The sequence below is a fragment of the Elgaria multicarinata genome, chromosome 21 (assembly GCF_023053635.1).
Source record: "Elgaria multicarinata webbii isolate HBS135686 ecotype San Diego chromosome 21, rElgMul1.1.pri, whole genome shotgun sequence".
NCBI classification, from domain to species: Eukaryota; Metazoa; Chordata; class Lepidosauria; order Squamata; family Anguidae; genus Elgaria; species Elgaria multicarinata.
Window position 1 is genome coordinate 10,665,548 of NC_086191.1, and position 15,828 is coordinate 10,681,375.

At 46.9% G+C, this 15,828-nt stretch overlaps 1 protein-coding gene across 2 annotated transcripts in view; it reads left to right on the plus strand.

Annotated features, from left to right (window-relative positions):
* Positions 1–10,161: 10,161 nt before the first annotated feature.
* Positions 10,162–15,828, plus strand: part of CNIH2 (cornichon family AMPA receptor auxiliary protein 2) — a 36,333-nt gene continuing 30,666 nt past the window's right edge. For both annotated transcript variants that reach the window (XM_063145835.1, XM_063145836.1), the window contains exon 1: positions 10,162–10,242. In XM_063145835.1, the coding sequence (XP_063001905.1) occupies positions 10,162–10,242 (81 nt within the window). The remainder of the gene's footprint in view (positions 10,243–15,828) is intronic.

The following is a 15,828-nucleotide window of genomic DNA, read 5'->3' on the forward strand; positions in this document are numbered from 1 at the left end:
TGCTGGATCAGACCAAAGGCCTGTCTAGCCCAGCACTCTGTCCCCACATCAGCCAGCCAAAGACCCCAATAGGAAGCTCGCAAGCAGGATTTGAGCACAAGAGCACTCTCCCGCTTGCCTTCTCTGACACAGAAGGTAATAGCCATTATAACTAGATGTTTCAACGTCATCTTGAATTGGCCTTTCAGCTGTTGGACTTTAATTCCTATCAGCCACAACCAGCATGGCCAATTTTCAGGTATGATTGGAGTTGTAGTCCAACATCATCTGCAGGGCCACAGGTGTTCTCTATGTTTGTCTTAAAGGAAGTATGCCTCTTCCTCACACAGGAAGGAATGCTCATTCTAAGATGGCTGACCATCCATGGACCAGGGCTGAGTATCTCCAGCGCTCAGGAACACATACCCACAGACAGAGAGACAGATCCTGAAGGTTTCACTTTTGCTACAGATTTGGAGCAGTTTTCCTCAAGCATTTTTTGAGCAGGCAAGCCATTTTTCTCTTAACCATTTCTCATACACCTGAGAAGACCCTGCCCCATTCCCAAGTCCTCTGTGTATGCAGGGGTGGCAACGGCATACAATGGCTGGCTAGTAAGCCAAGCCAACATTTGTGGACTCCGTGTCTTAACTAAGAAGTGGTTTGCCTTAAAAATAACTGCCTCACTGAATGTAACTTTTTAGCTCACCAAAATATTTTAATAGGTATTGGATTGCAGTTCAGTTCTATCTGGGATTAAATCCCGTTGAACTGTTACTTTAACTCAGGTATGGGGAACATGTGCCCTTCCAGATATTGTTGGGACGCTCAACTCTCATTATACTTCACCACTGGCGCTGCTGGCATCCTTGACTTCATTTCCAAATATAGTTTAATACTGTCTGTAATTCCAAATATACAAGTAGATTGTAAGTGGAGGCAAAGCAGAACAAATTTAGAGAGAGAGAGAGAGATACAGTAAGGTACCTCCAACCAACTCTGTGCATCTCTCTTACAGATTGCGGGAAACACAAGCGCATGGCTGTTGAAATACATGGCTTCCTTCTAAATGACCATAGGGATAAATCCAGAGCATTTGCTTGCGTACACAGTGGCTTTTAGAGGCTGTCCTCAAATGGCCAAGCAAAAAGGTGTTTCATTCAGAAGGTCTGAAGTTCAATCCCCAGCATCTCCAGATTAGGACTGGGGAAATACCTGCCTAGAGCTGCTGCTGCCAGTTAGTGTCAGAAATACAGGACTAGATGGACAAATGATGACTCCCTGTCCAAACAGCCATAGCGAATGCGTGTGGATATGTTGGATACTGAATGTGCTGCATAAATAGGCCTCATGTTGCACCTTTAAATCCCACATCATAGCCTTAAGTTGTTCCTATCCATATAGGCTATATTTCTAATATATTGTAGGCTGGGCCCATTCAGAAGACACCTTAAACCATGGCTTTAACCACAGTGGTTAAGCCAGAAAGCCAGGCTGTGTTCAGAAGACACCTTAAACCACAGCTTAAACCATGGTGAATAAAGCAAAAAGCCTTATTCACCATGGTTGGATCCATGGTTTAAGGTGTCTTCTGAAGATGGCCCGACTTTCTGGCTTAACCACCATGGTTAAAGCCATGGTTTAAAGTGTCTTCTCGATGGGCCCCCTGAGATATGTCAGTATTTAGAATATTCCTAGCTTTGAAGTGGTGGTGGGTGGGGGTCAACACACCCTGAAGCCTTTCAAACTTTTTTTGTCAGCTGTGTTGTATGAAAGGCCTCCTCAAGGGAGCCTGTAGATGGTGCTAGTCCACAAGCGGCATCTTCCTGCCTGATCTTGATGCCCCATTGTGGATCCGGTTTGCTTGCAGTAAGTCGGAGAAGGGAAATAAACCGGAATATGAGCGAAAGAGGCTTTGCTTCGCTAGCGCTGTTCAATGCTCCCTGTGCCAGGGGTGCCTCAGAACAGCCGGTGAGGGACCCAGGGCTGCTACGGAACAAGCTATTTCTGCCACTGCTGATGGTGTAGAGATGATCTATGCTATTGTCTCATTTCTCCCAAAGTACAGGTCTCTATTTTAAGCCCTCAGCCGGCAAGAATTAAGGTCAGTTCAAGGCAATGAGAGCAGCCTCAGCAAAACATTACTAAAAAGTTTAAAAGAAAAAAGCTTGCATATACCCTTAAGAGATGTCCACATTATTCCTTTTCGTTTATATCATTCTAATTTTTTATAACATTTTTAGTTATTTTTAATGAAGGTTTTCCCCAGTCATTACTTTTTGGGTCATTCTAAACTGGCTTAGAAGTCATTGATTTCAATGGGACACGCACAAGGCTTGCAGCATTAAGACAGTCTCGCCAGCCCTACTAGCTATATAACTTACGGCCTAAATTAATATTTGGGATGGTGGCTCTACCCTCTTCTATATACAGACCCTGTCCCTGTAGTATAGGTCTGCAGAAACTCAGGCTGGGGTCAAAATCAGTTTTGGAGAAGGTGCATTCCAGTGGTGGGTGAGACCAACATTATAAAACATAGCAGCCTATTTTAGCTCTGAGCTCTTTCTGCCAGCGAGTAAAAGTTTGGAGAGGGATAGCTGTTTGCAATCTGCCCGGAGAACGTTAGTTATTGGGCAGATTAGAAATCCAATCAATACATTTCAGCCTCAGAATGGGGGGAAAAGCCTGCACAAACCACACAGTCATTGGTGGTTGGGGAAATTATTATTTACTATATTTATATACCACTCCATATCTAAAAGAGATTCTGGAGTGGTGAACATAGGAATAAACAGTAAGATGGTGAGGCTAGGGGAAGGAGGACCCCAGAAGAGCTGAATTTAGCTCCTCGCTGTAATGTTTCTCTTCTGTGAACCGCCCAGAGAGCTTCGGCTATGGGGTGGTATATAAATGCAATAAATAATTAAAATAAATGTTTTGCATCCCTCCTGTAATGAAAGACGATAACCACTTTAGACAGAAACATTCCCCCTTAAAGCTCTGAGCCACCAAACAACCCCCTCCCTAATATCTACAGAAATTGTTTTAATAATGGAATATATTAACGAAGATACGAAGATAATGTTGTGGCACGTTGTTCATAGAGATTTATTTTGGCTACTTCCTGAGGGGCCGTGGCCATATCAGTTTGTTGCAGCAATAGGCTTGCAGTAACTGAAATATTTATTATGGCATGCACACTTGTTGATTTTAAAATTACTTGAAGGTTGGTGTTTTTCTATATGGCCTCAAAGTTATTTTTGTCACTAACAAAAGTTGAATAGCCTTTAAAGGTGGACTAATTCAGATTTTCTTGTTGAGAATCTTGGGGGCAAATCTTCATTTTGTCACAGCAGATGTGTATAGAGTTGCTACATTTATGCCACCGTACATGCATTAGTCTTTAAGGTACCACAAGATGCTTTGTTGATTTTGCTGTAACAGACCAGCAAACATTTACCGCTCTGGAAAGTATTACGCTATGTTACTGTTGGATTTTCACCTCCCAATGGACCAACGTGGCAACCTGCAATTTTTGTCTACTTTGTCCCAAAAGACTGAGCTGTTCAACACATGGTCTAGGGAGGTGGTGGACTCTTCTTCGCTAGAGGTTTTCAAGCAGAGGATGGAAGGCCTCTGTCTATCTGCTTAGAGGTATTGTTTAAAATATGGTAAGTGGTATATAAATTGGACTTCCTCTATCGGCCGGGCTTCTGACTAAACCTTTGAGGTCCCTACTAATTCTGTCTCTTTGTATGCAAGTGCTTTTGTAATACAGAGTGCTTCATACTCTCAGTAACATTTACCAAGTCAATATTTCTTCTCACACTGCACATAGGGAGAAAGTGGCTCTTCTAAAGCCGCCTCGTGAGTTCCAAGCTTAGATTTGAGCTGGAAAGTTCCTGGCTCCCATAGCCAGTGAACGCTGACTTCCCCCTCAAAAAACCCGATTGAACTTGATGGGGCTCTGGAAATACTGTGGCAAGCAAGAGTCCTATGAGTACAGAGCGCAAGGGTAATGAATCAATATAGAACTGCCAGTTAATCTAAACCCAGGTAGCCTAATATGTTAATTAGAATGTATGAAATATTAATAAAATTGTAAGATGTAAAAATAAATAAATAGGGGCCTATTGCTTGTCAGTCAAACCAATGCCTTTGCACTAATTGGCCAGACAAATTTACTTCTTAAAGAACAAGTGGGTACATCTCTGCCTGTACGCTTTCCCTTAGATCTTCACAAGTAAAAGAACTAGAGATGTTTTTCTAAATGAGAGATGGGCAGACAATTGCCTATCTGATTATTAAGGCCTGAAAGTGCCATTATCTGGAGAGGCCTGTTTATCAGTCACATCTGAAAGGGCTTTTTTCCTGTGTGTTCCCCCCCAAAAAAAACTGTGGAAGGAGCTCTCTCAAGCACTACAACTGACCCCCATTCTCTTAGCTTTTAGAAAGGGTGTGGAGATGCATCTTTTCAATTTAGCCTTTTAAATTGTGCAGTTTTAATTTTTTTTAGTGTTATTTTCATGATATTATGGATCTGTCTTAAATGCCTTTTTTTCTTAGCAAATAAAGTGGTATATAAATGATTGTCACCCTCTAAGGAGAGGCCTGGAATACCCTTGAGAAGCCCACATCCCACTGTGGTAACAAGCTAATAAGTACGCATAGGATTGGTTTGGTTTGGTTATCCATGTTATGCACACAAATGCATCATTGAACTAGAAACTTAAATTCTCAAAGATGGGGTTCTCGTTGCATGCCCAAATTGTCCCTGTGCATGCACAGAATCACACACAGTGCCGGGAAGGGGGCAGCACCTTTTATATCCGAGGGATCCACGTGAACTTGGCTGCACGAACAAAGCCGTGAGATTATAAAGGTTGCAGAGTGGAGGATTTGTTCAGTTGCCTGGGCAACCTAAATTGAGCCTTCCCTACCCCCTCCACTGCTTTTGGGTTTTGTGACATGGTCTTAAAACCAGGATCACGCAGCGATTGTTCTCTAAGGTTCTTACCTTGTTCAGAGCTTCGGAAAGGAGGGGGTCATTGGGTAGGTCTCAATTGTTGTGTTTGCGTGTATTCCAACAGCTAGGATTAGTTTTTTTAAGACGTGTGAAAGAACTGCCCAAAAATGCAATGAACAGTAAAGCAGGATTGTGGGGACAGGGGTGAAGCCCCACATTTCCAGCACATTAAATAAATAAAATAGATGTCACCACCAAAGGACAAAGACAAATTCCAGAGATTTGAATGGGGTTCAGAGTTGTTGATTTTTAAAAGCCCTGTGCTGAGAAACACAATTTTTTGTTTCCCCCCAAAAAGCAGTTAACTGATTAAGTAATGTTTGGTTGATGGAACATCTGCCTTTTTAACCATTTAAATATATGCATGCAACAGCCAAACACAACAACAATTTTTATTGCAGTCAATAGATCCTTCCAGCATACCAAAAGTTACATACATTTAGTTATTAAAAAGACAAGTAGCCAGAAATGGCCAAGTTCAAAATTTTTGGTCGCTTGCTCGGTGATTGACTTGTCAGAGTTCTGAAGTAATAAGATCATTAGGAATTCAGTAGGGTCACCAGGTAAAGATTGTAAAATGGGGTTCAGAACTTTCCTAGCCCCTTGATAAAATCTACAGAACAGTAACACACGTGATACGGTTTCCACCTTGGCCAAACCCTAATGAATGTCTTTTTGAGGCGTTGAAGGAAGCATAAGAATGTAGAATTCAATCCACAAGAGCTACCACATATAATTTCAAGGCCCTTGGCTTTCAGCCTAGTCTATTAAAATTAAACCCCTCACTGATTCTTGAGGGTGGGCCTCACATCCTTTGGGTTGCCAGGGATGGCGTTCCCACTGAAGAAGGCGGCACGACCCTACAGGTGATTCGATATTGTGTTCTTCCCTCACCATTAAACAGCTTGTTTGCTTATTCATCAAAGTGTGTGTGTTTGTGCATATACATTCCTATCACATATACATCTATATTTATTACATTTCTATACTGCCTTTCTGAAGTCAACCAAGGCGGGTTACAACACTTTCAGAAAATAAAAACCATGAACTTAAAAAACGCACATAGCAAAACATGAAAAGCAACTGTCAAAAGCCATAGCAACCATTTAAAAAGCCAGGTTAAAAAGACGTCCGAACGCAGGGCGGCAGTTGTAACTCCACAGGGGGTTCCTCTCTCTATTTACCTGACAGTTTCCCTTAAAAAAAAATTCAAAAATCAATGGGAAACCAATCAATAAGAGCAATAGAAGGGAAAATGCTGGTTCCAAGGCTAGCATACTTTCTAGCCCTTTCTGGGGATGTCCAGTTTAACGAAGAGGCTTTTGATCAGGCAGGTCAAAGACTTGCCCCTTTTTACCTCAAGCGCCATTGGGACAGTGATGGCTGATGTTTTCGCCCCCCTCCATGGAGGGACTGCGAAGGCAGAGAGAGAGAGGTCTGCCACATCAAATGTCCCCCCTTCCCCAGCAGTCTCCCAAGAGAGCATAGGGTTCCTTACTCTATTAATCCAACATAAGTAAAAAAGTTAAATACCAAGTTAATAACTAGTTTGGGCCCAACTTTTAAAATATCTAGGTAGGCTGGACTTGTCCCTGTGAATAGAAGGTTGTTTTCAATTGGGATGGAGGGGAGCACTCATTCACTGGAGCAAGAATCTTGAGAAGAAATAAACATATTGAATGTTTTTCATATATTGAAGGGGGGAACACCCAACACCTACCACCCCATTCAAAACCCCTAAAAACAGAGACTTGGCAGCCTGCATTGGCAGCGGCCTTGGCCAACTGATCAACACGCCTGACAGACAAGAACATTTTGTCAGATTTTGTAAGCGTGTGAGGAAAGAGGAGGGCAATATGCGTGCGTGTTAGAGTTGCCTGTCTTTTTAGAGCTGAGGGAAAGGAAGTGGGGAGACATGCTCCCCGTGACCAGGACTTAATTTGAACATATGTTTCTCTCCGGGGCCGGTTTTAGTATTGGGCAGAGTGAGGCGTCTGCCTCAGGTAGCAATGCGTACAATAGGGGTCGGGAAGGACAGCAAGGCCTAGCTGCCCACAGCTGTAGTGGATGACTTTGTTCCCTCTCTGGTGTTGAAGTAAGCTTCAATTGCCACTCTGCTCAGGTTCAGCGTCTCTCACATGTATTTAGTTATTTAATTTAATATCCTGCCTTTCTGCCAAAAAAAAAAAAAAAAAATGGCACTCAAGGTTGCACATGCATACACGTTGATTTAAGAAAAATGCTTAAAGGAATAATCCTGTTAAAATTTGGCCAACAAATCAGATCATTTTAGGTTCCCATAAAATGTCTCTGTCCAAATGCAGGCATGCACACACACACCACACACATACCACATTTTTTCTGTCAGTCATTCATACAATTTTATCTCACACGGCTCCTTCGACCACATCACTTTCTCTTCACGATTTTATTTACATATTTAAAAGCTGCATTCTGGACCAAACAGTTAATAAAATATAAGCATTACAAAAAAGGAATAATTTATTATAACAAAACTTTAAAAAATAAAAAAGTGAGTCCCCCTCCTTCACAAGTGTGCCTAAGTACACCTAAATGGTGGTATTCTGGCCTTTCAGTGAGTTCTTTTTCCTTCACACCTACACCCCATATGCTTTTTACACCCCTCTCTAAAAATCTCTTTTCTATCCAAATGCTTCTCTGTGTTTTGTTTTGCATCTCTCTGGGAGGAGTGTATGTGTGTGTGAGTGAGAGAGAGAGAGAGAGAGAGAAAGGGGATGAGAGCATATGTGGAAAAGCGAAGAGTTATAAGGAAAAAATGAATGTGAGGGAGCTGATTGAAAGAAGTGATTGAGTGAAAGAAAGTTTCTGGGCAGGTTCACATGATCGCCGCAGCCCATCATGGCTTATTTAAGCTGTGGAGGTTGTGGCAAGTGCTGGCGGCCATTTTGAATATTCAAGCCATGGCAGGCAGCCACTTATTGTGACCTCCAAACCCGGCACATCAAACTACTCGCAATCTAAAAACAGCCTATGGATTGTGGGTAGTTCGTTAACAATGCCAACAACTCACTCTGTACAGGTTTGGACTTCACAATAAGCCACAGCTTGGATATTTACAATGGCTGCCAGCACATGCTATGGAGGGCTGAGGCTATCGAGTGAATCAGGCCTCTCTGTAGAAAAAGACACAGACAGGGTTTTGGGTAGCAAAGGGAAAAGAGGGATGTGAGGAAAACCTAGGCCCCATCCTCACACTCCCTCAACCCCTCTCGGTAGTTCCCCTCAGATCCACGTTCAGTTTCTACATCAACCCTTCTCCCCTCTGCCCCACATTCCTGATGGGATCTCTATCCCCTTTCAGTCTCTCACACATTGCTTCATAGAAGGAAAGAAATGAAAGAAGGATTGGGCCTGTGAGTGTACAATATGCCCACGGAGAGAAAGTGCAAGAAAGGATTTCCAGAAGGGTAGCCCGTGTTCATCTATGACAGCAAAAACAACAAGAGTCTTATGGCAACTTAAAGACTGAACACATTTATTCCAGTCATTAAGGTGCCACAAGCTTCTTTCAGGTTTTTATTTTTTTTGAGAAAGGAAGCTTGGTGTATGCGTGAGAGAAATGGGGCAGGGGAGCCACAGAAAATAATGATGTGTATTTGTGTGGGTAATGGGATGTGGATATGGATACTCTGTGTGTGTGTGTGTGTGTGTGTGCACGCGTGTGCACGCACACACACACATGAACAGACACTTGTATGCAATCTACCTCCACTCTCTCACACCTTTTGCCAAACACAGCACAGACAATCATTTTGGGGGGGACACATAGTTGTCTGTGCTGTGTGTGGCAAAAGGTATATTTCGACTAAGAGAGTGGAGGTAGATTGCATACAAGTGTCTGTTCATGTGTGTGCGTGCGCACACACACACACAGAGTATCCATATCCACATCCCATTACCCACACAAATACGCATCATTATTTTCTGTGGCTCCCCCGCCCCATTTCTCTCACACATACACCAAGCTTCCTTTCTCAAAAAAGATAAAAACCTGAAAGAAGCTTGCGGATTGAGCCTTGGGGGATCTGGGTTCAGGTTCCCACTGGGCGACTTTGGGCCAGTCACAGACTCTCAGTCTAGCCTATCTCGCAGGGTTGTTGTGACCATAGAAACGGACAGGAAGTCGTCTTTGTAAAGCTGCCCTTGGTTCCTTGCACAAGGCGAAAAAGCAGGATATAAATATAATACCATTATTATTAATACACACGCACCGGTGCATATGCACCCCAGCCCCCTTTGACCCACAACCCGTGGTAGGCAATCTTGCCCAACTATTTAGTTTATTACATGTATCCGGCCTTTCTTTCACGAACTCAAGGCGACGTACATTTTCCTCCTCCAGTTTTACCCTCACAATAACCCTGCGCTGTAGGCTGGGCTGAGAGTCACGGCCGAGTGAGGACTAGAACCCCCAGCCCCACCGGCTTCCCGCCGCCCCCAGCCCACGTCGCGCGCACTTCCCCACAGACGGACACCCAGCCCCCGCCCGCACGCCCCGGTAGGCGACCACGCCCCCCACCCACCCGGTCCCTTTCCCCGGCACAGCCGCCCCGCGACTCCTTGCTCGCGCGCAGCAGCGCGCCTGGCTAGCGAGGGTTACGCATGGCTTGCGCCAGGCGCTGCGCGCGCGCTCTTCCTCGGGAGCAAGCGCCTGGCTTGCAAAGTGGTTGCTGCTGTTGCTGCCGCCGCCTCCCTTCGCCGGCAGCCGCCCCCCTACCCCACCCCAGCCCACCCCCGTCTCCCCTGCTCGGCCTCTCTGGCGCCGCCCCTCCGGCTCCTCTCCATCCCGCCCTCGCCGCCTGCGGCTCCTCCTCCTCCTCCTCCCGCGCCCGGGTGCTTCTCTCTGGCAGACGGCGGCGAAGGGAGCAGGATGAAGCGGGCGTCGCGGACCTCGCCGCTCCTTTAGCCGCCGCCTCGCTTTTCTTCCCCTCTCGCTCCCTCTCCCAGGACTTACTCCCTCGACCTGCCTCCCCAGCGCTGCCCCATGGCCAAGTAGCTGCCAGCCCTACTTGAGCTGCCGCCTGGGGGGCAGCAGCAGCAGGAGGTTGGGAAGGGGGTGCCGTCCCCCCAGCCCCGCCAGGACGCACACCTGCACCCCGCCCCGCCTCCCCGCCATGGCCTTCACCTTCGCCGCCTTTTGCTACATGCTCACTTTGGTCCTCTGCGCCTCGCTCATCTTCTTCGTCATCTGGCATGTGAGTCTCTCGGGAAGGGGAAGGGGGGAAATGGTGTGCATGTGGGGGTGGGGGGGTTGCAGAGGGGCCATGCGTGTGGGGTGAGCTCGGGTGGGGGGGGCAGGGGGAGAGACCACGGTGGGGAGGGTCTTTAAAAGGGGCAGGTGATGGGGCTGGGAGAGCCAGCAGGCTGTTGGGGAGCAGGGGGAGGGGGGAGATCTAGGAAAAATTGGGGGATGAAATGGGAATGGAGGAGAGCTCATGCTTTGCAGGAGAGGGGGAGTCAGCGGGTTGATGAGCTGCTGTCAAAGGGGGGAGCTGAGGAAAACTGCGGGAGGGGAGAGATCGGGAATGGAAGTGGGCAGCTAGGGTGGCTATCTAGGGGGAGTGGGCAGCTGGGGTGGCTGTCTAGGGGGAGCGGGCAGCCGGGGTGCCCTCGAGTGGGTAAATGGAGCCTGGAGAGATCGGGCCAGCGAGCTCTTGGGTGTTGGGCAGTCACGAGTGTTGGGGGGACCTGGCTAAGGAGCTGTCTATGGGGGCAGGCGATAGGGTAGAAGAGCAAGAAGGAGAAGTGGAGCAAGCAGGTTTTTGGGGAGGCTTGGAGAATTGTGTGTGTGGAGGGTGGGGAGCTCATGGCAGGCACTGAAAGCCATCAGTATGATAGATAAGAGAGGGTAGCGGCTGAAGCAGACCACAGGGAGGTTTAGGTGATGGGGTAGCAATAGTGGAAATGAGGACATGAAAGGTGGGTCAATGTTTCCATTTACCCACCCACGAAAACCCAAATGGGTTCTCTGCCCTCTTCTTCAGTTCCTTGAACCCAGAGCCAATTGTCTCCCTTGGGCAGTGGGGGAGATTGAAGTCAATGGGTTTGGGATCTGGCATATGATCAATGGAGGCTTTGGGGGCAGGAGTATGGGGGTGCATCAGTGGGTGGTCACAAGAGGGTGGCTGAGGGTCATGAAGCAATGGGGCAGGGGGTCTAGCGGAGGCTGGAAAGGACAGGGGTGGATAGGGGGAGCGCTAGTTGCAATGAAACCTCGCCAGACTCCAGGAAATAGGCCGAAAGTGTGGGGCATTGCAAGGAGCAGGCGTACCATGTTAGCGCATGGGGCTCCGATATTTGGCTGAATGTCTAGTGTGTTTTTTCCCTGGCTCTGTGCCTGAGGGTGGGGTGAATTCTGCAAATGAGGGCGCATATAGGATTCTGAACAATGTGGTGGAGGGAGAATTCAGATCTGGCAAATGGATTGTGGGGTGGGAGTTCTAAAGATTTCCAGGGTTCTGAGTCAGGGTCTAGCGTATTGTAGATGTGCAGTCAATGTCCCTGGGTGTTGGGGGTTACAGGAACAGGCATGATTTCTGGGCCTTTTGGAAGGAAATGGCTTTTTTTTAGGGGGAGGGCTGTTACGTGTCAAAAAATCTAATTTTGGAGGATCGTCATTTATAAAGACAGAGAAGCCTACTTTCAGTTGAATCAGCTACTGCCAACTGTTACACCTCCTTCTTTCACCTCTTTTGCTCCCACTATAGTTAAGGTTTTTTGTGGGGAGGGGGGGAACCATGCCCTGTGCTTATCCATACAGCTTAATCTTCACCTTTCAGCTTGGTTGCCTCTTTCATTGGCAGATTTTTATAGTCTTTTTTTTGTAAATAGCCAGAAAGAAAGGAAAGAACAAAACACAGCAAATTTGTCAAAAACAAACCTTTGTCTATGGGACTCTCACTCTTTGCCCCCATACTGATCTAAATTCCTGATCTGTAACTTCCTATTAAATTAGATTCTATCTCAGAAAAATACGGGGTGGGAAGTTTAGTATTAAAAAGGTTTGCTTATCGATTATGTACCCTGGATGTGTCCTTTTCTGGGGCTACCTGAGTCTGTCCTCTTCTCTCTCTCCCCACACACGGTTTTGTTCCTTCCTTCTGGTGACGCTTCCAGGAATCCCAGGAAAGAAGGGAAAAAATCCTCCTCCCTCTGTTCCTTGCCATCCATCCCCTCCTGATTTTGCTTTGCCTCCCCCCCCCCTCCATTCGTAGCTAAGGAACCTGGCTCTGGTTGCCATGGGAACTACATATGTTTACAAAATGATGCTCCCTACTAATAATCCGGATGCGACCGTCTTTTAACCCCTTTTCTGCTGCAACCTTGTACCTTCCTTCCTTCCATTGTGTTATCCTAGCTGCACTGAGAAAAAAACACCTCCATGGCATTACTGGCTCTGAGGGAATGTCGCTGTTAATTATCAATTTTTTAAAAATGAACAGGTCGGGAGAGAATTCCGTCCTACAAGAATCGAGAGCGAAAGAGATCCAGGAATCCCGATCGGTCGAGATAGAGCAAGAAATTCTGACAATGAACGTGTCATTCAGAGTGGAGTGACCCGTTCTCTCCTTTCCCTAAATCTGGTGTGTACTTGACTACAGCCTGGTGCCCTCCAGATGTGTGTGTGACTACAACTCCCATCATCCTGTGGAGTACTCCCATGGAATATAATGGCCATGCCGGCTAGGGATAATGGGAGTTTGAATCCAGAGGAAAGCTGCTCAGGATAATTTAGCACAAGTTGGTTACCTCCCTAAAACCTATCTGGCTAATGACCTTCAAGCACACCTCAGTCATATTAAGTACTGAAGTACTCGCTTCTCTTCGCTTCCCCAGAATTTTAGTGCATGCTTAGAGATGCTCAGGATTTTGATTTGCTTTAGTGGCTGTGTGTGTGGGATTATGAGGTGGGTCTTTCTGATGAATTAACACCGTGCATAAAGGTGTGGCTTTGCAAATGTGGCTTTCCCCATCTGCCCTTGTTAATCCCATGCCCAGGTTTCTATGCCCTATGGATTGACCTGACTTTCAAGTCACGTTTGGGCTTTATTTGAAAAGCAGAAGTGTCATTGAACATATGGAGAGTGTCTGTCTTTTGGGCGCTGAGGCTGTTTGGGGAGGGATCATAACTCAGTGTGAGAGCAGAAGGCTTGCTTGCAGAAGGATGCAAGTTCAGTTCTTGGTATCTCTAGTTGACCAGATCAGGGAGCAAGTGATGGGGTGGAAAAGCCTTCCCCTTCTGAGACTTTTAAGAACTGGTCGGAGTAAGCCACACCGGACTCGCTGGACCTAGAGCAGATTCCAACCAGTGTTTGCGCATCTGGCTTAAATGTCTTTTTGAGCCTCACCTCCTGTGCCAGCTGGTGTTAACCTGACCAGCTGTTTGTCGCAGAACAGAAAGCAGAAGAGAGAGGCATTTGTAATGCAAATGAACCTTCTGGCCCATGGGTTTTTATGTTTTAGTTGTGAACCCTGATGGAGCAAGAGCTGCTTTTGAGCCTCATGTGATGAAAACACTTTGCGTGGGAGGATGAGAATGGCATCTACCTGTGTGGCAGAGCACACCCCTCACACCTGGAGGTTCCTAGGTTAACAGCAAGTTAAAAAAGGATGTCCTCCATCTGGGGCTCTAGAGAATCACTACCGGTCAAGTAAACTACGCCAGCTCCCTTTAGGCACCCCTCTGTCTTTTCGTCCACCTGTGATCAGAGAGGACATCCAGCTCAGAGAGGCACAATCGTGTGGGGCTGGGTTTGAAGTCTATCGTTTTTTCATGGGAGAGCTGTCGACTCACAGTGACATGCCAGGGGCAGCAATCTGCATTAACTGGGAACGAATCAAAGTGGCCGCTCTGGCAGCCCACTAGGGTGGCTTCTTACGATATGTTTATCGCAGCCATTGCTTGGCGGAAGGTGCAGGAAAAATATAAAAAGCATTTACTGGAAAAATCCGGGTCCAACTTCATCCTCAAGCCATTGCATGACTACTCTTCCTGAACCAGCACTCCCAGTGTTCGTAAAGTTAGCATGTGCTGCTTCTCATACAAGTCCTGGTTCGTGTAAGTGGGCTGATCCTCTTATTGAATCCAAAGGCAGTTAGATTTCAACTTTTTGAAGAGAAAAAAGGGGCTGGTTTGCACACCAGATGACAGGAAAACACACACGACTGATTTGCACACTAGATAAAAGGACAGTCCACATATGATCATGACACCCACCCACACACCAATTATCGCTCACCCATGTGCATGTACACGTCTTTAAACCGGCACACGCATCTTCCAAAAGGATTGGTTCCCTCCTTCGCGGATTACAATGTTAGAACGTTGCTGCCTGCACATGATGTCCGATGTCCTAAGCTTCTAGTGCTCATGAGGAGAAGGAAGGGAAAGAATCCTTGAGTCTCCAGAGTGTGTTTTCCTTGCATGGGTGGTACAGCTGTAGTTTTATAGTCAGCCTTTCTACCAAATCATAATTGGGATATGCAAAGATCATTGCCTCCTTGAAGCAAATAATTTCCTCACTTCTCTCAATATTTTGAGGACTGGTTGATGTCAGTAGAGGTTTTTCTTTTGTTTTTTTAAAACCAGTGAGGCCTGCAACACAGTGTTGCAGTGTATCCTCACCTCCTAGCGGGATTGTTTTCATTCAAGCTTCCTGCCAGCCAGCCAGGCCCTCCTGCAAGATGCTGTAAGTCGAAGGCACAAAACGCGCTTCTTCTTCCCTCCCACACATACACAGTGTTCAGTTTCTTTCCCAGCGGATAATCAACATTCTGTAGCTTCTGAGCTTGCTCAGTCTTGAAATCATCTTAGGTGTAGCAGACCCAAAAAAATGTAACGTGCAGAAGTGCCCCCTCCCGGGTCCCCACCTGCTGCTGCGGGCCATCGATCAGCATTCAACGGGGTGCGGGAAGAACTGAGCACCCCAACGGCCTGGCTGAATGAACCGCTCTTTGGACTGTTAGCTGCATCATATTTGTTAATTATTATAATTTCAGTATTGATGTAATGCCGCTTTTCTTCATTGGTGGAGCTCGGGTCGGCGTACGTGGGTGGGCGGCACCTAGCCGCTGATCCGCCATGCAGACTCAGACCAGGTTTGGGGGCAAGGCTCCCTCGATGGGCCTCATCCCTCCGTGGGTCCACCTTCTCACGGCCACTACCTGTTACTACTCCACATCTACCTCCGCGTCATTGCTGCAGTGACGTTTCCTCCTCACCGTCTCCGTCATCTGGGCCAGAGCGAGCGGCAGGTGACCAAGCAGGTTGTGTTGGTGAAGAGAAAGATCAGCTCCAGGGTTTACTCTTGCCAGCAGAACTTCAGCGAGTTTCCTGCGACATCTGCCCTTCAGATTCCATGCTTTACTGATCCAGAGCAGCTCATTTCAAGGGGTTTTGTGCCTCGCGGGTTAGCGAGGACCCTGTCTGCTCCTCCTCTTCCTCCACCTTCATGTCATGCCGGATAAGCTCCGTGGCGTGGTCTTGCGAACGCGCCCTTGGAGAGTACGAGTGGAGCCGTCTTGCTCGCTGGGTTTGGTTTTTAACTCGCTGGGTCCCCACAATTGGTAGCTGGTGTTGCCCCGGCAACCAATTGTACCTCCCAGGCCTGCTGTTGAGGTGAAAAAAAGATGCTGCTGTATTATTTCCCTCCACTACTACTACTACTACTTTTTTCCCCCTCTTGCCCATTGGGGGCAGGTTCTGATCTCAGTGGGAACAGGAGGAGCTGTGCGTGTACGGGGGTGGCTGGAACTGGAACAGTAGCTGAGTTTTCAGGCCT